This window comes from Pteropus medius, unplaced genomic scaffold (genome assembly GCF_902729225.1).
Source record: "Pteropus medius unplaced genomic scaffold, Ma_sr-lr_union100, whole genome shotgun sequence".
In the NCBI taxonomy this organism is placed as follows: domain Eukaryota; kingdom Metazoa; phylum Chordata; class Mammalia; order Chiroptera; family Pteropodidae; genus Pteropus; species Pteropus medius.
In genome coordinates, this window is record NW_024356397.1 from 2,601,736 (window position 1) to 2,626,903 (window position 25,168).

At 38.2% G+C, this 25,168-nt stretch overlaps 1 protein-coding gene across 12 annotated transcripts in view; it reads right to left on the bottom strand.

Annotated features, from left to right (window-relative positions):
• SCN8A (sodium voltage-gated channel alpha subunit 8) overlaps window positions 1-25,168 on the bottom strand; it is a 172,229-nt gene that overhangs the window by 62,391 nt on the left and 84,670 nt on the right. For 8 of the 12 annotated variants that reach the window (XM_039862211.1, XM_039862210.1, XM_039862215.1 and 5 more), the window contains 6 exons: window positions 18,151-18,372; window positions 16,970-17,033; window positions 14,982-15,123; window positions 13,268-13,474; window positions 12,127-12,420; window positions 1,768-2,163 (listed from right to left, as the gene is read on the bottom strand). In XM_039862211.1, coding sequence (XP_039718145.1) covers window positions 1,768-2,163; window positions 12,127-12,420; window positions 13,268-13,474; window positions 14,982-15,123; window positions 16,970-17,033; window positions 18,151-18,372 — 1,325 coding nt within the window. The remainder of the gene's footprint in view (window positions 1-1,767; window positions 2,164-12,126; window positions 12,421-13,267; window positions 13,475-14,981; window positions 15,124-16,969; window positions 17,034-18,150; window positions 18,373-25,168) is intronic. The other 4 variants (XM_039862216.1, XM_039862219.1, XM_039862217.1 and 1 more) reach the window with 1 other exon arrangement.

Sequence of the window (25,168 nt, forward strand, 5' to 3'; positions counted from 1 at the left end):
GAGAATATAATTATCTAATTGTAGAACCCAAAATTGACCTCAACATAGAATTAGTGAAAATGAAATACAAATAAAATTTAAAGTAAATATAATCATCTATAACTTTTATTTTGACCAACTATCTGGTTTTGGGGGGATTGTGGAATCACTGTTTTTATTATTATTTTTGATCTTAAATAAACAGTTCTCCAGAAGAGAAATGGCCATGTCCCTATGCAGAGAAGACATTAAAATGAACTGAGAAACAGAATATTGGGGTTCCTGAAAGGTCTAAGATTCTGGTTCTATCAGTGACGAACTATGCAACCTCAAGGAGCACAAATTCTCTGAGCCTGCTTCCTCATCTAAAACACAGGAATAATAATCTACCTCCACTTTGTCAACCTTATGGAATTTTTATTCATGACAGATTAAATTATACATGTAAAAGTAATTTGCAGCTTGTATAGAGCTATACAAATAGATGTAAGTGGGAAAGTATTTTGCTTTTAAATAAAAAGGTGAGGAAAGAAGAGAAGATCTCAAACACGCCCTAATTGCTTTTTGAATTTTTACCTATACAAGTCAACAACTGCCCTAAAACGCTATAAACAGATCATTTTTGAATAATTCCATCCTTGATTGTCCAGTTTTCCTCCACACATGCATCATGCTGATTAAAGGATTGGCTATCTTCATGCTGTGTTAGAGGAAAGTTAAGTGTTAAAACAAAACAGACTGACATGCTATCTCAAGGAACTTTTATCAGCTAAGGAGGGACTGAGGAAAGTTAAGGAATTAGAGATAGGAAGGATTAGGATCACTCAGATTATAAGAATTTAAAACTAGAAAAAAGGTATAAACAGCTTAGAATTTAAAGAAATGTTAAGAGATGGTTTTCCCAAAGAGGGAAGCTATTATCCAAATCCCTAGACAAGTGATTTTGTGAAGCTATTATATGCAACTCCTCCAGAGCCTGACATTTGATTACATTTAAAATTCATCTTTTGCTTCCCTTTTCCTTCCTCCCCCATACACCATGTGTTCTTGCCCCAACCTCCTACTTTTCTCTCCTTTGATTTATTTCCATTTCAATCTCTTTGTTGTCTAAGTCCATTTTGCAGTGGTTCCCTTAACCTCTGCTAGCCTGGCTCTCCTTGGTGCACATCTCCGACCCTCGGCATCATGTACGCACATCTCTCTTGGGAAAAATCACATCTCATTCTTGCGGAGGAGACTTAGGAAATTATTCAAAAGTATATTACTTTTTAAAATAGAAAGATAAGAGCTTTAAATTCCAAGCTGTTTCCCTAGGAGGAGAGAGGATGTGGCCGGGAGAAGCAATGGTAGTTCCAAACCCGCTCAAACTTGGTCTTTGATAGTGACACGATGCTTCTCATTCCATCTGGGCAGGATCCGTTGGCAAGAGGCATTCAGTCAAAGCAGGTGGGGACAGGGAAACAGGCAGATAGACTTGAAAAGATGGCGAGAAAGAAAAAGAGGTAAAATAAAAGGAGTTGATGGAGGAAAAGGTAACAGAAACAAAGAAAGATGGAGAAAATGGAGCAAGGAATGAAGTAAAAGGGGAAAAAAAGAGACAGCAAAAGAGGGAGGATTGAAAAGTGAAATAGAAACCAGGAGGGAGAAAACAGAAACGGTCAGCGTAGAAACAAGAGTAGGGAGCAGAGCGTGGGAGACCAGGTGGAATGAGCAGAGCAGGGAGAGGAGAGAGGAAGGGAGCGGCGAGACTGCCATGCCTAGCCTCGGTCTATATGTTTACTTCCTTACGCTGTCATCGGTAGCTGCCTTATCTATTTTCACCTCTGGCAGGAGACGCCCGCCGATGTGAGAGCCAGGGCCTCCGATGAGGGACACCACGCCGTTGCAGTCCACGGTGCTGTTGCGCTTCACGCTGCGCCGCAGGCTGGGGAAGATGCGCGAGGAGCGGCTGCCCTGGCTGTAGCCGCTGTAGCCGCTGTAGCTGCTGCGGCGCTCGCGCGCCCGGATGGGGATGAAGAGGGAGTCCCGGCGGCCCTCGCTCTCTTCCACCGTGCTGTGCTCGTCGTCCGCAAACTCGTTCTCCGAGCCCGGGTCCCGGAAACGCCCGGGGCCCCTGAAGCTGAAGATGCTGCTCTTGCTGTTGTGGCGGGAGAGGAATGGAGAACCGGGAATGCTGAGCAGGGACTGTAGGAACAGGAATTTAAAGAGTGAGAGGCAGACATGAGAGGGGAAGCTGACCCCTTACAGGCTAAGCAAAAGCCATTCGCTTCCCCAGCCTGGCCCACCCTTGCATTCCTGTTGTCAGAACACGAGTGTTTCCAGAAAGCACTTGGTCAACACCCATTATTACTCAGTTTTTGCCTCATACCCTTGAGGTATGGGGTCTTACCAGTCTTGCCAGTTAACCACTCAAAATGCTTTTATCTCATGCTCTAGGTAGCCAAAGCACTGGGAAACACATTGGCGTGTCTATTTCTCATACTATGGGCTCACATGGAGTGTGCCTTTAATTTACTCAAGTGAGGCTTTATGGCACACTTAGCAAAAAGTTAAGAATTTAAAAGTGGGTTTCACTTGCCATTCTTTCACGGAGCACATGCCCTGGAGGTCAGGGACAATGCCAACAGTGGTCTCTGAGCTTTTAGTTCAGTTGAAAATTACGTTCCCTCCCACTCCATTTTAAAATCAAGAAAAAATTATTTTCACCAAAAGTTTAAATATTTGTAAGTTATATAATTCGCAACACTGACATTTTAAAATTACTCTTCCTTACCACTCAGAAATTTTTCCTCATTTCTTTCTTTCGACTCATACTTCCATTCCACATTCTCTAGAGAATTTTATGCTAATGAATATTTTATACTTTAATGTATTTTATTGACCACTTTTGAACACTTTTTTGCAACAAAAATTATAAACTGGACTTTAAAAAATTTAAATTTTCCTGTGACCATGAGTCTCTAAGAAATTTAAGGAAATCTTCTCGAATTGAGTTTTTATTATAATTCTTATTAACAGTTGACTAAGATATACAAATATACATTTTATAAGTAATTTCTAAACTTAAAAAGAAAATTTTATTAAAATGTATCTTTTAATGACATGGATGAGATTTTTCTTCTTCAGTTGGTGTTTTTGGTTTAAATATTTGTAGAGAGCATTACTTATTATTAGAATGAGACATGGCTCAACAATTCCCCTCCTCCCCTTCTAATATTAGATTTTTAAGTGGAAGAACTTTATTAATGTATATAGTATCCTGGAACAAAAGAATTTTGTTATAGTAATGTCACTCAATTCTTTGAACGCCTTCCAAATTATATGCCAAAATCACATAGTAAGCTATCAGCAAAATTTATTTTAATGATCTACTGGCTAACAATTAGATTCGGTCTTCTTTCAATTCTCTTAAAAGCAAAGAACTGAAAACCACTCAACTTGCCAAAAGATTTATTACTTAGATATTAGAATTATTTCATTTCTTGATTTCTGTGGATACCAAAAAGGCTTTATTATTTACTAATAATTACTTGAGTTACTCTTATAGGGGTTACTCTTTTCCTTAAAGGAAACTTATTAATCCAACAGAAAACGTTGGAAAAACCAAAATATTATTAATTTCTATACACCAATACCAACATTAATTTTTTTAATAAAATGATTTTATCTTATCACATGCATTAAAGATATATTAATCAAAACCTTAAAGCCATGGATTTAGCTCATTTAATTTATGAAAATGTCTATTGTTCTCATTGCTAAAGCAACTGGCAAAATAAGACATTTTTGTAGGAAAAAGTATGACCTCATTTTTCATTTTTAATAAATGTATCCCAGTGACAACTATCTGGCTCCTGAATTTAAAGCATCCCAATACTCCTGACTCTAACTCTGTTTCACTCTTAACTGAAGTGTGTGAGAGGTAAATTCAGAAAGCCTTATAATTGATTTACATTCAATGGATTAAAGAAAACTTTATAGGCACTAATATTTTCAATTGTCCCTTTGTTTGGCACCCCCAAGGATTTTTATACCCTAGGTTAATGCACTACATAAGATATGGATGACAGAGAGTTATGCCTTCCTTTTGTAAAGTTGGAAACGGAAGTGGAAAAGGATAACTGGTGCAACTTTGAACCATCGGGCTAACCTTGGGCACAGAAATATATAAGTTAAAGATCTGGGAATCAGGTTCCTTAAAACTAACAGTGCTTGGAAAGCCTTCATGTTTCCCAAGGGGATGTACCCCCAGTTTGAGGGTGACTGCTCTAAGAGAAAGAAACTTGACAACTGACTTTAGATAATCCTCCTTGCTACCCTGAGATACTCAGCTTGCTCAATTATGACTCTGAAGGAATTTTCAAAATAATTTTAAACTATATGAAGTTTTTGTTTTAGAGTTTAGGCCTTAATCTTCTTGTAAAATGTTTCTACTGTGAAAGTTCTTTGTGGGCTTGGACTCTGCCAATATAGGGCATATATCGTAAGTGTTAAACTTTTTAAAATAATACTTTTGATGATAACCCTGGAAGGGCGATTAGGGCTTCTCTTTGATATTTTCGTCCATACCTTTTTGTTACCTAGAACTCCATTTCTTAGTTCTAGACTCAAAATGCTTTCGGTTCTAGTCTCTTTCTATAATGTACGAAGCCCCTGTGCTCCAATCAGGATATTTTCTTTGGATATTTTTAGTTCCATCATACTCCATTCTCTCACCTGTATTTCCCTTGTTATGCAGTCTTTTCCTACCTTGGCTCAAAGCAACTCATGTATCTCTGAGACAATAAATGAATTTGGCCACATCAAGAAAACCATTAATCATAGATGATTTGATATAAATGTCACTGCTTAATATATACCACGTGCTGTACATAGATCTTCTGGAAAAGAGAATGCAGGCATGCAACATCTCTGACTCCTTTCCTAACCACTGATTTGTTTTGCTCTTTTGCCCCTACTCCGCACCAGAAAGGAGAAGCTGCACTGGCTAGATTCCAAAATGTTCACTGGGTCTCATTTATGAGTGGATGGTATCACTGTGTGTTAAAAGGGCACACACATGGCCAGCTCTTATACTTCCTTCCTCTATGTTTTTGCATTGGTAAAGGGATCAGGGCCTTCTCCGATTCACTGTTTGTTATTCTTCTCCTCATATATGTGTTTGGGCACCCTCACTGATTCATTCCCCTGAACCACTTCTCAATGTGTGACTCACAGACCAATGTTAGTGAATGACCTGCTTCTGGTTTGCAATGAGACAAGCAGAAAAATAGAGAGAAGCATTTAGAAACTCTTATAGCAACTGGACATCACAACGTCCAAGAATGTGATCATTTTTCTAGACATTCATTGTTTTTTTATTCCACAATAGCATCAGTTCATGAAAACTTGGAGAAAACAGAAACTGGTCCTTTACCACAGATAGTTTGAGAAACATTTCGCTAAACAATGTGGCTGGCCATAAGATGTTAAGTGTCTTAAAATGTACCTGTGATTTTGTTTTCATGGAGTATGGTAAGGTGATTGCCTTTGAAAGAAGAGTTTGTTACTTATAGTTCCCAAGAGAAGAGAGCATGCAGGGCCTCATGGGGTGGCACTGGGATTAGTAAGGAGGCAGAAAGAACAAGGAAAAAAGCATGGCCCAGAGCTTTCACTATTGTTTACTTAGGAAGGAATGGGTGAGGCAGAGTAGGCATCTTTGAGCAAGTTTATGATAGTATAGTTAGAATAATTTCTGGGCTACGGGAGTGGTCCTAGTTGTCTAGAAGCTGGCCCTGGAGTGATTTAGGGCAGGGGAAATACCGACTTGGTTTGTAAGAGTTAGATAAAAAGAGAAGGTGGAGGATAAGGGTTTTGGGATGGCTGATTTACATTTGAAAGGCACCCTTCCAGGTAAGCAGCATGCTATCTCTAGGAATTAAGCTAGCACTGAAAGGGTCCTACTCAGCAAGGATCCTAAAATGTCAAAGCATCCTAAAATACAGAGAATACAAACATGATTAATATAGTGATCCTAAGATTAGGTTTAGGGGGGATAGGAAATATCCTTAGGCTTCGACCCACATGTTCAGTTTAACACAGAACACTGAGGTTCAGGGCATAAGCCTAGATGTTAATAAATGGTGCCTTGGGCACACGTATCTCCCTTGAGAGCGTCACTGGAGAGAAATGTGGCCAGGACAAGACAGGACTCAGGCACTCCTGGGCTCTTTTGTTAAATCCCATAATCACCTTTAACATCATTACTCCATGTCCTGAGAATGGCATTCAAGATCTTCCCAGCTTTGACCCTAATTTACTTTACCCATTTCGTCTTTCACTCTTTCTCCTCATATACCCTATCTTCCAGTCGCACTGTCTTCAGGTCTTTATTTTCTCTATTTCCAGTGCATACTACATTTTCAGCTCTGGAAATCATCTCCGCTCTGCACTGTCCAACCCTTCAGCTTCTTACTCTACAAATTTCCTTAATCCTTCCACAGCACTAAGCCCCTTTCAGAGTTCTTATGCTCTACTTTTTACTAACATTTCTTTATATATGTATTTTATGTCTCCTTTTTAAACAACTACAAGCTCCTTAAGGGCACACTGCCTGACTCATCTTTATTTTCCTGGAGTGCTTTGTACATTATAGGTACAATGTTTAATTTAATTAACATATATTTAGATTATATACTGTAAATTAGCCACCCAACTTAGCATTGTTCTTTACCTGCATTGGGTCATTAACTCATTTTTGATGGCAAATTCCTGGACTGAATGTGATTTTGCATTAGGCTAATGTTGGGTGCTGACACTACCTGATACATTATGACTCCAAATTAGGAAAGAGATTTGATTTATTTGATAAATGACCATTAAATACCTATTGTATGCTATGTGATACGGATATATGGATGAATAAGACATGCAGTATGGTCCCTACCCTCTCTAAACTTGTAGCCTAGTAGGATATATTATATATTATATGAGATTCAATATACCAGACTATTCTTAATTGATTGGAAAGTGATAAGGAAGATAATGATCAATTCAGTAACCTACATACACCTAGAAATTGGGGATCCTGAGACAACACATACTACAGGAAACAATTTATCTATTATTCTTAAATTCTTTGTTTCATTATTGGCAGAAGAGTTGACTGCAATAAATGTGGAAGGGAAAAAGATGACTTTGTTCCATTCCTCCTTGCACCCTGTGTATCCGATCCTGATGCATCCATTCCCTGAGGTGATATACCCTGAGGGTAGCCACCCCAACCCCTTCCCAATCTCAACTTCCCTAGACTAGAGGGTTTCAGTGATGATTCCAGGCCCAAGGCTGTATTAATTTCTGGGATCCGGCTAGTATGAGACAGGGAGGCCTCAACTTCCTGTTTTCAAAACTCTTTCAAGTCCACCAGCCAGGAGCTTCTGGTCCTTTTCAGGAAGTCACAACACAGTTAACTGAAAATACTACCTTAGGTCTAGGTGTGTGTTTGGGAGAATGGCTTTGGGGTGTTCTTGATTTAAGGGCGGGCCCTCATATTCTAAAGAAAAATTAACCGGGGATTTCAGGGCACCCACGTCAGCTCTCTGTTAAGAGGAGGCTTAACAATGACTGAGATGTTTAGAATGTGATAAAGTGGTGACTTAAATGTTCTATTTCCATGCCGTATTTCATTTTTTCTTCATTTTACTTTTTCTTTCCAATACAGCAGTGGTTCTTAAAGTGTTGTCTGGGCACTCTTAGGAGGGGGTCCCTCTGACCCTTTAGGGAGGTTCATGAGGTGAAAAACTACTTTATAATAATACTAAGATGATATCGGACTTTATCATTCTCATTTTCTCAAAAGTATACAGTGGATCCTGTGGGCCTTACAGTTTCACAGTATTTAAGACTTTTCTGATGAGATTAGTAATGATACCGTATGTGATTTTTTAAAAAAAATACTCTATATCAGTACTTGGAAGATCTGCATAACTTGGTGAACCAGTATTTCCCATATGACCAATGCATGATGCTACAAAGCATTTATGAATCAAAGATCTGTAGTGCAAAATACCACAAAAGATTTAAATGTAACAGAGTACCAAGTAACTGATACAGTTTCAGATTCCACATTACAACTAACCATTAAACTACCAGTGTAGAGTTTTGGAATAGCATCAAAGCATATTCACATTTACATGAAAAGGCTATTAATATGTTCCTCACTTTTCCAACTACATCTGTATGAAACTAAATTTTCTTCAAATACTTCAACCAAAAAAAATACTGTAACAGACTGAATGTCAAAACAGGTATGATATTCTAGCTTTCTTCTATTAAACCACAGATTAAAGAGATTTGCAAAAATGTAAGCAGTACCAATTTTTCCACTAAATTTTTTTGTTTTGGAAAGCAGTTAATTTTTATAAAAATATGTATAATTTGTATTAAATATATAATATGTTCATCATTATCTTAAAATAAATCTGTAAATATTTTTAAATTTCTTAATTATAATTTCTAATATGATAAATTAAAAACACATTAAGAAATGCTCTTTATGGTCCTCAATAATTTTTAAAGATATAAAGAGGTCCTAAGACCAAAAAGTTTGAGAGCTGCTGCAACAGAATAATGAAAATACTTTGCAAAAATGGACTCAATTTAATATTTATAAATTGTCCTAAGCCCTAAACACATAACAGTAATTTTAAAGAGAAATGGGTAGGAGACAGGTCAGGCAGATGTCTCATGTAGATCTCAGAAGATCTGGCAATAAAGGACACTGGCACACATTTGAACTGTGCTGTGGAAAAACTGAAGCCACGTTCATTGTTAAGGCAACAGGAGAGAAGATCATGCATGTATGGAGGGTCCTGGGGTGGGCTGACTATAGACTAGTGATTAGGAGCACAAGCTTTGCAGTCAGAAGGACCTGGTTTGAATCCTGCCTCTTACTAGCTATATAACCTTAGATATAAACAGGAGAGTCTTGAAACAAAGAATATTACTACTGTGTGGGGCTTCTAAGCAAGTCTTGGCAGTCAGCCATGGCCTCTAGGAATCTACAATTTTTTTCAGATGGGGGAAATTAGAGGAAGTGAACATTTCATGCAAAGCAGGACATCTTAGAAATCCAGATTTATTTTTTGAGCTAGAGAGCAATCTGTGCAACTCTGTGCTAAAGTGTATAGATTAATCAGAGACCATTCAAAAGCAAAATGTTAACAGTACTAAGGTATTCATTAACTAGCTCGGTGATGGCTTGCAAGACAAGGGCTGGATTATAGCAAAGCTGTAATCACGCTTTTCCCCAAAAGAGGCTGAACTAGGAGAAAGATGATGTGAAGGTGAGCCAGAGATGGCTTCAGGCCATAAAAAAGTCCCAGAAGGGGCTAAATCAGATTAATAAAAGTCCTCCATTCCTTTGTCCAACAAATATCTGAATGCTAGCCATTTGCCAAAAAGCAGGCCTTGATTTTAGGACTTTATCTAAGAGAGGAGAGGATATGAACATAAGAAAATACAGTATCACAGAGTAAAAGGTAAAACATAAAGAGTATGTATAAAATATTATGGAAAGATGAAATAATTTCCAATTGGGTATAAAATGGGGGATGTCAGGGAAGTTTTCTTGAGAGAAGGATGTGAAGGACAAGTATGATGTGGATAGTCCGAGATGAAAAAATAGGGCATCTTAGGGTGTTTCTAGAGAAAAACAGAGGGCAGAAGACAAACATCATATATAGAAGCATGTAGTAGTTCATTTGGTTTAAGTATAGGGTGCTTGATGAAACAGTGGCTGGGGATTGAAAAGGTAGCTGTGTTCAGGGGAAGGAGGAGTGCTATGGGATTCATCAGTAAATAGAGTAATTCTAATTAGAAGAATTCTCTTACCCATTCTTCTTAATTACTATTCTAAAATGTCAACATTTTCTTTAAAGCCCTTATTCAACCTCTCAGTTCTTTCAATAAGATTTTTAATTTCCTACATTTTTGAAAACTAAGGACTGCCAGGTACCCTCTTCCTCAACTTCCTACTCCCTATCTACAAACTCATCCACACTCACCCTCCCCAATTTTCCTGATGTTTTGGGGGTACAAAGTGCCCCTTTCCTGTTAGAGACTATGTCTACTTTTACATCCTCCAAGATTGTGCTCTATTTTCTTTTCTATTCTACTCCATTTTCTACTTCTACCTCCCCTTCTTCTGGGTTGTTACCCCTACAGACTATAAAAATGCTTATTTTCACCCATATTCTTTAAATAAGCTTGAGCGACAAGTCTACACTCACTGTCTCCACTTCTCACTCGATATGGCACCCTGCCTTACCCTGGATTGAAATGTGTCTTTAAAGTTCTCAATGCCTCATATTGCCAAACCCAACAGACATTTCCAACTCGGAACTAACAAAGCATCTCTGTTAAATTTCAATCCATTGATCACTCTCCTGCCTTCTCCCATCCCTATGCTCTCTTGGCTTCACTGAACTCTTGGTTCTCTTAGCATCCCTTATGCCTGCTCATTTGTTTTCCTTCATGAGCTCCAACTCTGATGCCAATGAAACACCAGTGGTTATGCCTTTGGCCCACTGTTCTTTCATTCGACATAATCTCTTTGAGTAATCTCATCAAGTCTCATGGTTTCAATCACCACCTCTCAGCTCAGAACCTTCTCTCTATCATTTGACTATATGTATGTCTAAAAGACCTCTCTACTTGGTTATCCAACAAATAACTCAACTTGGGATGTCCAAACTGGAACATACTTTTCTTCCAAACCTAGAACGTCCTTTCTTCTGTCTAAGTGCTCCCTCATCAACACACACAAACATACCAGACCAATTGCTGTTTATCCTTTATTTACTTTCCTCAGAAAATCTTTCCTGAACCTCCAGGTTGGGTTGGATCTCTACCCTCCAAGATAGGCCAGCATATCTCAATTATGGAATAATGCCAACAATAGTATTGGATAAATAATTTTAAATATATCTGGCTGCTCCATTACATCGTAAGCTCTCTAGGGCAAAGATGATGTTTTAACCACCTGTTAATCTCTAGGACCTAGTACAATCCTTAACATATGGTAGGTCCTCCATAACTGCTTGGTAATGAATAATGAGAGCTGTGTTTTAGGAAGCTATCTGCTGACAGAATATAAAATACAAAAGAGAGGGAGAAAGACCACAGGAAACAAAACTGCACTGGATAACTGCAGAAAAACAAAAGAATACAAAAGTCTGAATTAAGACAGGATTAATCAGCATAGAGACAAGGGATGGACATGAGAGATTTTGCTGTGATAATATGAATAGGACTAGTAAAACACTGAACTGGGAAGTGAGAGATTCCAAAAGAAGTATGACAAATCTTCCCTGGAAAACAAGAAAAGACACTGGATACAATGCAATAACCAGTAACTGTAATCTATCCTATACCTTACAAACTTTCTTTAAAATAGGGAATTAAATAGCTTAAGAATTAGATCTTGTGGTATTCTTTGAAATCCAAAAATATCTATTATATGATATTTATAGTAACAGAAAGCTCAATAATTATCTATAAGTCCTCCCTTCTTTCTCTTAGTTTCCCTATTTAACAAAGTTGGGTGAAACAGAGGCTTTTAATCTACCAAAGGCTAATTTATCAGCATGACACTATGCTATATATCTAGAATAATTAATTACTAAAACTTGCCACATTCAAATAAGGCAACCTAAAGAGTTTCATCATTCTTTTTTTTTAAACCTACAGTTACATGCAATTTCTTCAACAGAGGTATTTGAGCTAAATTCTGATGTTCAGATGCCAAGAAGAAAAAAGTTCTTCCTGATGCTTTAGAACACAGGCTTGCCGATATAACACCAACTTTACTGCCAAAGTAAGTCTGCCAAAGGTCATCACATTGTCCTAGGGCTGGCTTTAGAGCGGAGAAGGGAGGGCAGGATTAGAGCAGAGGACGGTCCTAATATGTCAGGAATATTAGGACTAATATGTCAGGAATACTAGAAGAATGTTATCCTTCTTAGAGGATAACAATACGGAGCACGGAGAAGCAGGCCTGAGGATGCAGGGATGGGTCTAGGAATGTAAAGCCAAAAGGAAATATGAGAACTAAGTGAGATTAGGAAAACCAGAATTTCTTAGGTTACTTGACTCGTGCAAAAGGTTTACCTGATTCATGATGGAAAACTTCCTCCCTATTCTGTTGTCTGGCAGCCGGAAGCCCTTCCTCCTCATACCATCTTCTGACTCTGATTTAAACACCTTCTCGGGATCCCCTTTCTCCTCTCCTTCAGAGAGTTCCTTTTGCTTCCTCTTCTTTCTCCTGTTACGTCTTTCCTTGGCACTCTTGGAACTGAGTTTAGAAATTTCAGATGAGCTCCGAGGGGAGCCTCCCCCTTCTTCACCTTCTTCCTCTATGGCATCTTCCGAGACAGTTCCTGCTGATGTGGCCATAGCAGCAGCCTAGGAAGGGAGCCACAGCAACAAACCAGATCAGAAGCAATCACCTGGAGCCACTCAAAGCCAGGAGATTAATACAGATCACCTCCTTTTCCTTAGGTAGGTAAAGGGGGGAAAAAAGGAGAAAGGAAAATCAGCCTGTCAGAGGAGACTGTGGCCAGGGCCTGGCTGCCTCCATTTTCTTGTTGAATTGTTATTGTGACACACAGCGCTAAGTAATCAGAGCAGAACCCAGTGGTGAGAACCTTGAGATTTATTCTCTTGAGTGTCTCAGACAAGAACTTGACTGCCTTCTTGGTGCTAAATGATCCTTTCTGAACAGCTCTGAAAATAAATGCTAAGAAACTATATTATACATATAGGCTCCCACAGTGTAAAAATACACGTATATCTGGATAAGGTTTATTAGGGTGGTAGGATTACAAATTTGTTTTTCACTTTTTACTTTACTATTTTATCTAGATCTCTTTTCAATTACAATCAATACTTTTTATGACCATACAGAATCTCTGAAGGAGATCCTAACGCTTTCCTCAACAAAAAGGCTATGCTTACATGAAGCACTATATAAATTACTCTGGCCACTTTTTTTCTTTCCAGGCACTATGGTAGTTGAACACTGAATAGTTGAGAAATTCATCAAAAGGTCATATTAACAAACAATTTGCCCATTAAGACAAATTGAATAATTAAACCAACCATCTGTAGTTGTTACTTGGGTTATTTTAATCAGATCAATGACTTCCATTTGACAACGTGCCTAGAAAAGATCAACTGGAGTGGCAATCAGATGGGGCCTTAGTCACAGCGATCTGGCAGGAAGGCCTCTTGCAAAGAACTGATGACCAACCTGTGCTTCTTCTTGTTGCTTCTTAAGTTGCTCCAACATTGCTTTGAATTCAGCCTCTTTTTGCTCTGCCTCCTCCAGCGTTGCCTGATTCTGTTCTTCATAAGCCATGGCCACCACAGCCAAGATCAAGTTCACCAGATAGAAAGAACCCACAAAGATGACCAAGACAAAGAAGATCATGTATGTTTTCCCAGCTGCTCGTAAGGTCTGTAAAGACAAAGACAAAGACCATTTTCTGAGTCACTTGCATCAAATGGATCAGGCTGAAAACAACTTGTGGGCTAATATTCCTCTGTAGGGGGACTACTGCATTTTGAACAGGACAGTCCTTCATTGTGTGGTACTCCTTCATACTGCAGAGCACTTAGCATCCCCAATAGCCAATTGGCCTCTCCTATCCTCAACTCAACAGTAAATGTCAGTAGCATCTCCCATCACTGTGATAAAAAAAAATTCCTCTTCCATTTCCAAATATTCCTAATATACTCCTTTCATAGAAAAATGCTTGATTTTTTAAAAGAAAAAATGTTCTGGGCTAAGAATTATATTTGCCTTTGTCAGTTGGTTCTAAAACAAGTATAAAGAAAAGAATATAAGACTTCAGCTCATTTAAGCATTAACAGACAAACTCCATCTCTGGGATCAGGTCTAAGTCTTAGGAAGTTTCCATTTTGAGTGACATCCTTCCTTATTCTTTTGTAATAGGATGTGTCTTTATGTCATATGAATATGACATAAAGAATAATGGGGAAGGAAATAAAAGGAAGAAGCATCCTAAGACTATTCCTTTCACTAGCAGTGAGCCAACAGGAGTCAAAGAACAATTGGGTTTAGGTTATGTATAGGTGACCCACTATTACTTAGTTTTCATCTTTATTCTTTTCAACTACAAATATTTAATGGAATTTAATATCAATCATAAATATTTCACGAGAAAGATTCAAACCTGAGGGAACTCTAGGCTGTCCAACAGAAAGTAAGAATTCCTAGGGGATCTGAATTAGAAGCTTTCCTTAAGAGGTCCCTTCATGCCGAGGGGACATGTTTCTCATTCTCAAACTGGCATTATCAAATGCCAGAGGCAAATAGAAAACAATGGATTATCATAGAATTTCTAAGCTGGAAGATGCTCAGCAATTACCTAGACTAACTTCTTCATCACAACCAGCAAAGTTAAATGACTTTCCCAGCATCACTGATGTAGCCCAAGAAAACGGTACTGACCTTTTAAAATATCTGTCATAACTGGCTTGAACAAGTCCAGATGTGTTACAAATCTCAAAAATGTTGACATATTTAGACTCTAGGGTTCTTGTGGATAGAAGTCTCATCCTTATAATGTTTAGCATCGTGCCTCACACAATATGTTTAATTACTATTTCTTAAAAAGATGCCCTAAGCCCCAAAATCCAAAAGCAGAAATACTGTAGATAGTCTGATGAAACAATAGGAAGTAGTCAGACACAGCAGATTCCCGGGCCAGGCAAGAGGCTGTGAGCCGCTACAGCTATACACGACTGAGTATTAAAGAAATAGGGACAAGGCTGGGAGAATATATTTAATTTTATAAACCAAAGAAATACCATCCTAAAATGACTATATAATATCTTCACTAAAGGTCTCTTAAACAGAATGTTCCTAAACTCACATATCCTTATGTAAATTCTATCACCAAAGAAAAAGAGGTAGCACTTGAAAAAGAGGCATTACTTACCAACTGATATAAGTTTTCCCAATAGTCCTGGGTCATAAGGCGAAATAATGCCAAGAAGGCCCAGCTGAAAGTGTCAAAGCTTGTATAACCATAGTTGGGGTTCCTTCCTGCTTTCATACACTGGTATCCTTCTGGGCATTGCCTGAGGAAAGAAAGAGAAGCTCAGGGCTTTTCAATCTAATTCTACCCAGTCATCAACTGTAAGTCATCTCCATGACCTTAGAGATATTAAATAACTATCTATAGAGCCAGGCCAACAAATGGGAATAAGAAAAAGGAAGGAAGGAGGAAAGGAAGGAAGGGAGGGAGGAGGGGAGGAAGGAAGAAGAAAAGAAAAGAAAAAAAAAAGAGGAAAAAAAAAGAACAAAGAAAAAGAGAAAGAAAAAAAGTAGCCAGGTCACTTTAAAAAAAAAAAATGTCCTGAGGACAGCCTAGGATCAGAATCACCTGGCATGCCTTTTAAAAATGTTAATTCCTATGTCCTACCTAGGACTAAAAGCTCTGGATATGGGATCCATGAACCTGCATTTGTAAGAGGCATACCAGGTGATTCTTAGGTATGACAAAATGTGAGAGTCACCGTCCTAGATTCGTATCAATGTGCAATTCAATCAAATTCAACTTAATTACTACTATCCTAAATGACAAATGGCTTGAAGATCCTCTTAATCATCTCTGTTCTCCTAACATTCACTGTGACAACCTATGTCATACTGAGGATCTCAATGACCTTGGTTACAACAATTCTTCTGCTTTTAGACTCACCCAATATTTATTTCAATGTCATTTCTAGTTATCTACACCAACACAGAAATTAAATGAACTTCTAGTTGTCATGGTCATCTTAAAAAACTGACTCCTAGAGGACCTATATATTCTGAATAACGACACTACACCCTACATTTATGTAGATTTCTGTTTACAAAGCACTTTCACGTATGTTATCTAATTGCATCCTTACAATAATCCTTTGAGGAAGTGAGAACATGACTTATTCAACCCATTTTATAAATGAAGAAATTGAGTTTCACATAAGTTAAATGGCTTGTACAAAGTCTTGGAGCTAGAAGTAGCAGAATCAGAACTCAGATTTATGTTGCTGTACACTCATGTTCACAGCAGCATTATTCACAATAGCTAAAACATGGAGGCAACCCTAGCATCCATCAACAGAAGAATGAATAAACAAAATGTGGTCTATACATACGATGGAATCGTTCAGGCTTAAAAAGGAAGGACATTCTGACATATGCTCCAACATGGATGAACCTTGAGGACATTATGCTAAGTGAAATTAGCCAGTCACAAAAAGACAATTACTGTATGATTCCACTTATATAAGGTACTTGCAGTGGTCAAAATCATAGAATCAGAAAGTAGAATGGTAGTTGTCAGGGGATGGAGGGAGGGAAGTGGGGGGGGTTATTGTTTAATGGATACAGAATTTCAGTTTGGGAAGATGAAGAGTTCTGGAGATGGATGGTGGTGATGGTTGTGTAACAATGTGAAGGTACATTGGACTATACTCTTAAAATGATGAGTCTTATTTTATGTATATTTTACCACAATAAAAAAAAAATTGGGAAAAAATTGCTACTCTTTTCCCTCCCCATGCTGTCGGGCCTAGAATATTTTGGGTCATCAACTTGGGGGCTAATCATCACTAAGATGGTGTCTTTACTTTATATTTATTGATTGTATTACAGTAGAATGAGGGGAGTCTACAAGAGACAGGCGAGATATCTGGTGTTATATACTCTACCCTTAACCTTTTACTTTTTTTATTTTGGCTTGAGACTATAGGCACATTCAGCTACTAATGAAATGCCAACTTCGGCTAGACAAATATGAAACAAAAAAACATCTGAGTCAACCGATACATTAGACCCAATTAGGATCTACTACATGAGCACAAAGAAAAGTGAAAATTGCTCATTTTTATCTGACACGTTATTTTAAGGGAGAATAAAATTACGTGAGCTACTTACCCAGCATCAGAACTGTTCCCACAGAGTAAAGGTTCTAGCATGCCAGGAATCATGTAAAAATTTGCTAGAAAAGTTTGAAGAGGCAGGAAATGAATAAGGCAAATTTAAGTGAATGAGAGAATAGGTTATACTGTTCCTAACTAGCCCCATCAGAAAGTTATTGATTTTAGTTCATATAAATCTTTTCTGAGAGCAGTGAAACCTGAAAAGAATTCTTTCCCATTATTTTCCTATATATTTTTAAAAATTAAAAGTGCTACTGTAAATGCTGTAATGCAATTTTCCTTTCACGGACACCTGACTTCCACTTGTACTTCACATCTACATGCTAGGTTTTGGAACGCAGATCAAAGGAGTCCAAAAGAGAGTTTTCTGAGTTCTTTACACCCCTTTATATAATTTGATCCTTCTGTCCTTATAATTTCTCTTAACCAAAGATAAACTTTGGTTAGAAATCCTCACTGATCACTACTTACCATGTCCTATAAATCAGAAAGCACGTTTCCCTTTCTTGTACGTATCCCTGAAATCCCCTTTGCAACATGTTTGTATGGCTACTTAACTACCTTTATTTTCTTGAGTGACTAATAGTGATATTGTTAACTTTTCCCCGTTATTTTATAGAAGTACTACTATTCTAAATGTTCCTGAGTGTAAGACCCAAGTGCTCTGGTTCCTGAAATGAAGTTATTAAAGCTCCTTAACTGTAATAGGATCCAACAGTGCCTTAGAGAGTACCTGACTCCCTAGACCAGACTGGTTCTAAAGCCTTGCTATTAAGAAAGCCCACTAGTTATATTCTGAACCAAATGTTTAAATATTTCAGGTAACCCAGCTAGAAAAAAATAAAAAAAGGTTTTTATCAAACTACTAAGCTTGATTTTCAAAACAAAAGTTTAGGGGTACATGTCACAAAGCTATAAAGTTTATTTTTGGTTTTAAAGTGAGAGGAAGAGAGAGGAAAGAGGAGAGAGGAGAGAGAGAGAGAGAAGGGGCTGAAGTCTGAGAGCTTCTAACGCAATCTTAGCTTAAGGAAAGCGAAAATCTTCACAAGGCTGCTTCCGGCAGCACTGGCATTCCTATCTGGCCCCAACTACTTTTTAAAGCCCAGTGGTGGCTTCTGACCATGTAAACTAAAGATAGATTTTTCTTTCTCCTCTTGCAGAGAAGGGGCCACCTACTTTTATTGTTGATATACTCTTCCCAATCAAAGCCTTTGGTGCCATTTTCAAGATAGCTCTCATTGAAGTTGATGGGCCACACAACACATTTGTTTCTCAGGTTTCCCATGAACAGCTGCAGTCCAATCAAGGCAAAAACACTCAGGCAGAACACTGTCAGGATCATCACATCTGACAGCTTCTTCACGGACTGAATTAGGGCACCCACAATGGTCTTCAGGCCTGAGGAGATAGAATCCCCAAAATCAGAGTCACCCTAAAGCCCTGCCCTCCCCACCTCCCCCAGCCTCCCTCTTGGCTACTGGCTTCTACTCCTCCCTACAGCACCATCCTTGAAACATGGCCACTTTATCTTTTATACCATGAAAATAACAATGAGTCAGCAATATTATCAATTTTTCCAGAAGTATCAATTTTTAAGTCAATAATTTTTAAAAAGTAAAAAGAAAGTTCCTTCTCTAGCACGTGGCTTTTTCCTGGAAGTCCTTTCCTGTCTCTGATGGTTTCTCAGCTCCTAAATAAGTCAAGCTCTTACTCGGCTCAGGGCCTTCACATGCGCTCTTCCCTCGGCCTAGAATGCTTCCTTCTGCTCCCCGTCCTACCTGTCTCATTCTTCATCCTTCTGGTCTCAGCTTAAATATCAATTCCCCCAGAAAGCCTTCCCTAACTTTGTAACTCTTCTCCCTGTCCCATTATTATTAGCATTTTAATAGCACCTTATACTTTCTTCTGTAGCATTTATCATGGTTATAATTAATTATTTATGTTTGTCTTCTTCACAGCTGTATCTATACTTCTTAGAGCATGGCAAATACTTAGTAAATATTAGCTGAATAAACAAATGGAAAAGTCAGGAATTGAGGAGTCTTCCAGTTGGAAAGAGAACTACTGGAAATGTAAAAGCCAATAATAAGTGAAAAAGTACAATAATATTTCCCCAAGAACTCTGGAAATGACAATGCATTGAAAAGATTAATTATTATCAATTGAATATTTATGGTTTGTCTTTCCATTTAAAAATACACCTTCTCTATCACATATATGCTCTGTTCTCTACAAGTGATGTTTTTCTGTCCTAGATTAAGAACAAAATAAAAATACATATAACCTACTAGAATCTGAGATTTAAATGCAAGCCACTGGTTCAAATTTGAACCAGAAAGATTTCTTAACTGCACAGGAAAGGATCAGTGATAGGAGACACAGAAAAATACGGCTGTAGGTTCACTGTTTGGGTCAAAATTGAGCCTATATGTGGCTCTCCTGGGCATGCCCAGCCATCAGGCTTTCCATAGGACACGGCCGACAAAGCACTGAGTTCTCCTGGAGTACCGATGCACCGGGATGAACAAGAGGCAGACACACAGGCCTTAAGATGGATCTCATCTCTGATCTACTTTTGAAGGCAAGAATATTGGATAGAAATTCAAGGGAAATCCCAATCCTGGCTTTGAAGTGTGAGGTTGGGTAGATAATTACTAATTTTAACCAAATTATACCATTTACTTATATGATCTGAGCAATATAGTTAACCTCTTGGGATATCAGTTTTTCATCATGAAAATAGGGATGAAGATTAAGCATGATTTATATAAACACTTAACATAGCAACTGGTATATAGTAAATGACTCAAATATTAATGATTTTTATCTGAATCTCAGTTTATTCATCTATAAAAAGGCATTTACAATACCAACCTCATTGGGTTGCTGTGAGTTTTATATCAAGAAAATAAATGCAAAATATCAATTATAGTACCTGGCACTTAACACTTATTAGCTATCAATATTATGTATATATTGCTCTTATCAAAGAGATATCATTGGGATGATACTGCATGGCTAACCTCATAAGATGGTGATCTAATGGGTGATATGGATATGACTTTCCTTTTGCTGTATTTTGCAAGCAACTCCCTAGAATTTTCAAAATTGAGTCCAATAGTAGTAATGAATGTTGTATCTAGCACAGGACTTGGCACAAAGCAGGCACTTAATATATTTTTACTGAAAAAGTAAATGAATGAGAAAATTTCTTTCCTCTCACACAGATATCCTGAAAGGAATCTAAGAGAAGTTAAAGAAAAAAAAAAAAAGCCAAGAATTAGACTGTAGAGGTGCAAAGTGTGCAAGATGCTGTCCTTTCTTACAGAGCGGGTCTTCTGTGGAGACTGTGGCCACCAAAGAAATTAGAAAGAGCCTGCCTGGGTCCAGGACACAAGGCATTTCTAATCCAATTCCTCTATTCTTCCCAGAGCTGTGCAAAAGAGCACCAGCCAGGGAATCAGAAAGCAGGGATTCTGGTCCCGGCTCAGCCACTATTTATGGCCCACTGTGTTTCAGAACAAATTTAAAGTCACTTTTCAGTCTCTTTTTCTCATACATAGAATGTGGGTTAAAACATAGGACTACATGGCAGGGGCAGTGGAGGAGAAGCTGAAGAATCTTCTCTAGAAGTCTTTTAAAATAGGGCAGAGATATTTATTTGTTTGAGATTAAGTAGTTGAAATTTCCATCTTTTATTCCTAAGGCCATGAGAAATTGTATCATAATCACAGAGCTAGGTAAGAAGGTATCGGTGGTATAAAACAGAAGGCAGCCATAAAGTAAAAATTGTTCCGATTTCATGGAACTTATTTCCATAAGTTTCTGAGGAATAGTAAAGTCTTTCATTATATTCAGCTGGGTTGGAGCAGGTCTATATTAGGTCAATAATGCAATTCTAGGCTCCTAAAATTATATGGTTTGTTTTCAGAATCAAAAAGTGATTTAAAAAAAGAATACCTGAATAGGTCACTGAAAAATGGTTATAATTTCTTTTCTGAACCATTTAGGAGAAATGGCTAAGACAATTACCTATCTGAAAACTGGATGATTGCTAAGGCCTCTTCTATTTCTATTTTAAATAAGAAATGAGCTGTAAGCTGCCATTTGTACTGGTAACAAGAGTATATTAATACAAAACAGTCAAGCATTTGTGATATAAATAAATAAATAATTCCCCAAAAAAAGAAAAAAAGAAAAACTCATATGAGTTTAGCATGAGTCTAATCTGATTTTCCTGGGATGGGACCTCTCTGGACAGTTCCAAGCTCATGTAACAGGGAATTCCCAGTCAGGAGTCAAACTATCCCCTGCTCCTCAAAGATAGGCTCCCAGCAGCCTTATTTGTAGGGAGTGACTTTCTCTTAGGTTACAGATGGCAGGGCAGACATCCGACTTAAATCAAGATCCTTTCCTCTAGGAATTTGGAACAGGATGAGACAGTCCAGTAGTCTTATCATGTGTGGGAATGAAAATATATAAATTTAGCAGCTAAGTGGTAGCCACAGTCTGTCATTATATTAGGATACATTTGAGAAGTAAAGGCAGTTAGTATGCTGAGAGATAGAAAAAGAAATAGACACAAGGAGAGAAGAAAGGGGAAGACAAAGTACTTCCTGGTATCTGGGGCTTTCTGGTTCTACATTCTGGTTTCCCTAGTTTCCAGAAGCCCAAAACATTCCAGCCTTTAGATTCCTTGAAGTACTCCTGTATCTTTTCACTTGCAACCAGAGATGCTCAACTAATACATCAACCATACATGGAACTCATCACTTTCCTGGCGATGGATCTGAACACTCACAGTCAGCTAGTTTAACTTCTCTTCTCCATAAACCAGATGCCACTGCTGAAGAAATCTGTAAACATGAGTCCAGAAAGCTAAAAAGAAATTATTCAAGTGTTTTGTTTGGAAGTCCAAGGCCTAGGTCAACTCCTTGGTGAGAGTTCTTTCAGCTTTCAAGAAGTTTAGAGTAGAAACTTAGGTTAGAAATTGTATTCAGCCACTTATACTTCAGAGGGGCTAAGAGAAACAAATCTTAATTAAGCAAGAATAATCACTAAACAAGATTAACTATGGACATCTAAGAAGAATACCTTCAAGATTCTCATTCAGATTGCTACAAGAAAATCAAAGGAAAGTGTAGGAAAAAGAAAGGTAATGCTGCTCACTGTCTGCAGGTCAAGGTTGATACTCGATTATACATTGGTATTAAATATAAATGGTCACTGTATTATACACTGTCCTCAGCCAAGATTCTTCTTCCTTCCATTAGCATTGATAATTGCAAATGACCATGATTGCAGACATCAATGCCAGTTTATGGAGATGACACCATCGATGTATTTCTTAAACTCAAGTCTTGCCAGCAATGGCTGCCATGTACTAGTAAATGCAGCCAAGCAAAAGTGCTCCCTGCTACCACCAACACAGGTCAATAAAGGCAAGGTGCTGTAGAATTCCTGACCTGATACATGCAAGAAGGGAGGATGCCACTGTTCTGGCTGTGAAGAGAAGCTGTCTTGCTTCTTCTGTTGGCTCACACCACCACATACCAGAACAAGCAAGACACTGACTGAAAACCAGTTATCTAAAACAGAGCAGAATGCTCCTTCAAATGACTCCTACACAACAGAGTGTGCAACAGAAGCCACGTGGGGGCAAATTGGACAGCGAGAACTCTTGGAAAAGGCTAACATTAACAAGAACTGGGATGTGTCTGAGCAGAGCAGTAACACATTTACTACAGATCAAGGAAAGAGAGTTGGACCCTGTGTACAGAAAGGTCAGCTACCAGAGAGGAAGTTGGACATTTAAGGAATTTTGCGAAGCAGGTGAAGCTACTATAACCCATTGAATAAATGAATAAAGCCTGATTATGCCCCTACATCAGAGAAAGCAGCCGTGAATGCTAGGATCAAAATCTTCCGTGATGGTGATGCCAGATTACAAATAAAATAACCTTATCTTTCCTAGTTTCTGGCTCAGGTTGAAACACCTAATTGGTTTAAAGCAAAGTCAGCTAATTCTCCTACAAAATTAACATTGGCACAGGCCTCAATAGCAGTAATAAGCAGTGCTCACACCGGAGGAAAGAATAGTTTCCTAATTCCCAAAGTCTGGCTTCGTCCAGAAAAGTGCTAGGGTAAAGTCATGCCAGGTCAACTTTCCTGCTGCAGATTCAGTCCTCGCAATGAGAGTTCTTGAAGGTTCTTCAGATCAAGAGTAATTTAGGAGAGATTTGGGAGCCATAGATTTATTTACTCAAGACCAGATTCATATCAAAAAGTCTGACCAAAACTAAACTAGCTCTCAAAGGTGGGTCAGGTGGAATGCTGTGAGTCTTCAGTGTTTTTCCACTTAAGACTGCTGTGTTAAACTTTAGTTACCTTTTTCTGAGAAAGCAATGTGGACAAAAGGGAAATACAAAAGCAACCATATTAACAACTATAATATTTTAAAAGAAATAATATAGTCCTGAAACAATTTCTATCTCCCTTAACTATGCAGGAGAAATTGCCAGATTCATAATGTATACATTTAAAGAAAATACTTTCTTTGCAAATTCTGGGGTGGGAAGGAGAAGGGCCCCTCATTTCCCCTGCTTCTTACCTGATCCCACAGGTAAATAGAGAAAGCGACAGAAATGAAAGCAGAAAAAAAATCCAAGAGAAAAATAATCAAGAAATCACACTCTAAAGAGAACAAAATAATATTAAATCTATGTTGACGAACAAAGAAGAAAAAGCACTTTTGGGAAGCCATTTAAATGATGATGGAAATGAAAAGGAACTACCAAGTGAGGCCCTCCCGACTGGTTTTATTTACAATGTCAAGCGCTATTCTCTAAGCAAAACCTGAGACATCTGCTTTGAGACTTCCACCACTTTGTCTTTGCGCATGGTGGTCCTCTGGCACCTGATCAAAGCATGCAGAAGATGAAACTGACAAAGTCACTTAGAAGTTCATTTTTGTACTCAAGCCCTAGATAAATACAAAGCGAAAGCTAAGTTTTAAGACACAATTCTACACAGAATACTTCAATGTCAAGTTGAAACCAGCAAATTCTGGACCAAAGAAAAATAAGTCTCCTTCTGTAAGTTTTAACACAGAACTTGTATGCACTGTTCTCCAAGTCAAGCCCATGGAAAACCATGAATGATATACATCCAGGTCTTGAGTTAGCAAATAAAAAAGGTCGGAATGTGGGTTTGGTCTTTTCTAAGCTAAAAGAAGGTTCTGAATCAAAGCTGTTCTTATACAAAAGGCTGGAGCTAACTGATGCATTGTCCTCTCCAAACTTCTGGGAGTCCTGGCGACCCTGACTCATTCAGAATATCTACTAAAGAGGCTAAGAAGGAGGAGAGCATCAGCCAAGGTGAGCTAGGTGACTGCTCTAGGAAAGTGGAAACTCTCATAAAGAGAGCTGAGAGGTAGAGAGCTTTGTGAGATCCTGCAGGCCTCATGTCAGTTTTGCACTTGCTCTCACTTCTGTTTGTGGCAGTTTGGCAAAAATCTATAATTAAATTGGGAATAGGAGAAGTCAAAGAGAGCAACAATTCCACTGAAGTGATCCATGAGAAAAGTTGATATGCAAAATAGTGGTTTTTACTAAGAGGGAACTATATCCCAGCTCTACAACAGTGGAGTCAAAATGACTTAGATTTCTAGTCAATTGGCCCAGATCTACTGACTCGTGCACTGGTACTCCCACTTGGAGGGAGACCTGGGTATCAAGCAGGTAGGAACAGAACAACAGCCCTCTATGGGAGAAAGCATGATAGATAAGTTCAGAATTTTACATGGGGTGACAGAAGTCTCTCATGAGAGAGACATCATTTACCACACAGCAAATACTCTCAATTTCTCTTACTAACTAAGTAGAATGGGGAGCAAGGGAACTTGGGATTAAAAGTCACACTTTTATCCAAGTATCAATTATATGATTCACTGATAGTGATCTATTACTGGCTTTATAATCCCTTAAAAGTTACTTTCCATCCCAGTTAACCTCCTAAAGCGAGCTCATTTGGGATCATCAAGAAACAGGAATCCAGGAATCTATTTTAAACTGTAAAGCTGATGTCTAAATCTTGATACAAATACTTTCTTTAGGTTTAGGTTTCTTCTTTATAATAGTAACTGCTACTACTAAAACCATTTATGGAGTACTACTATGGGCTAGAAACTGTTTAT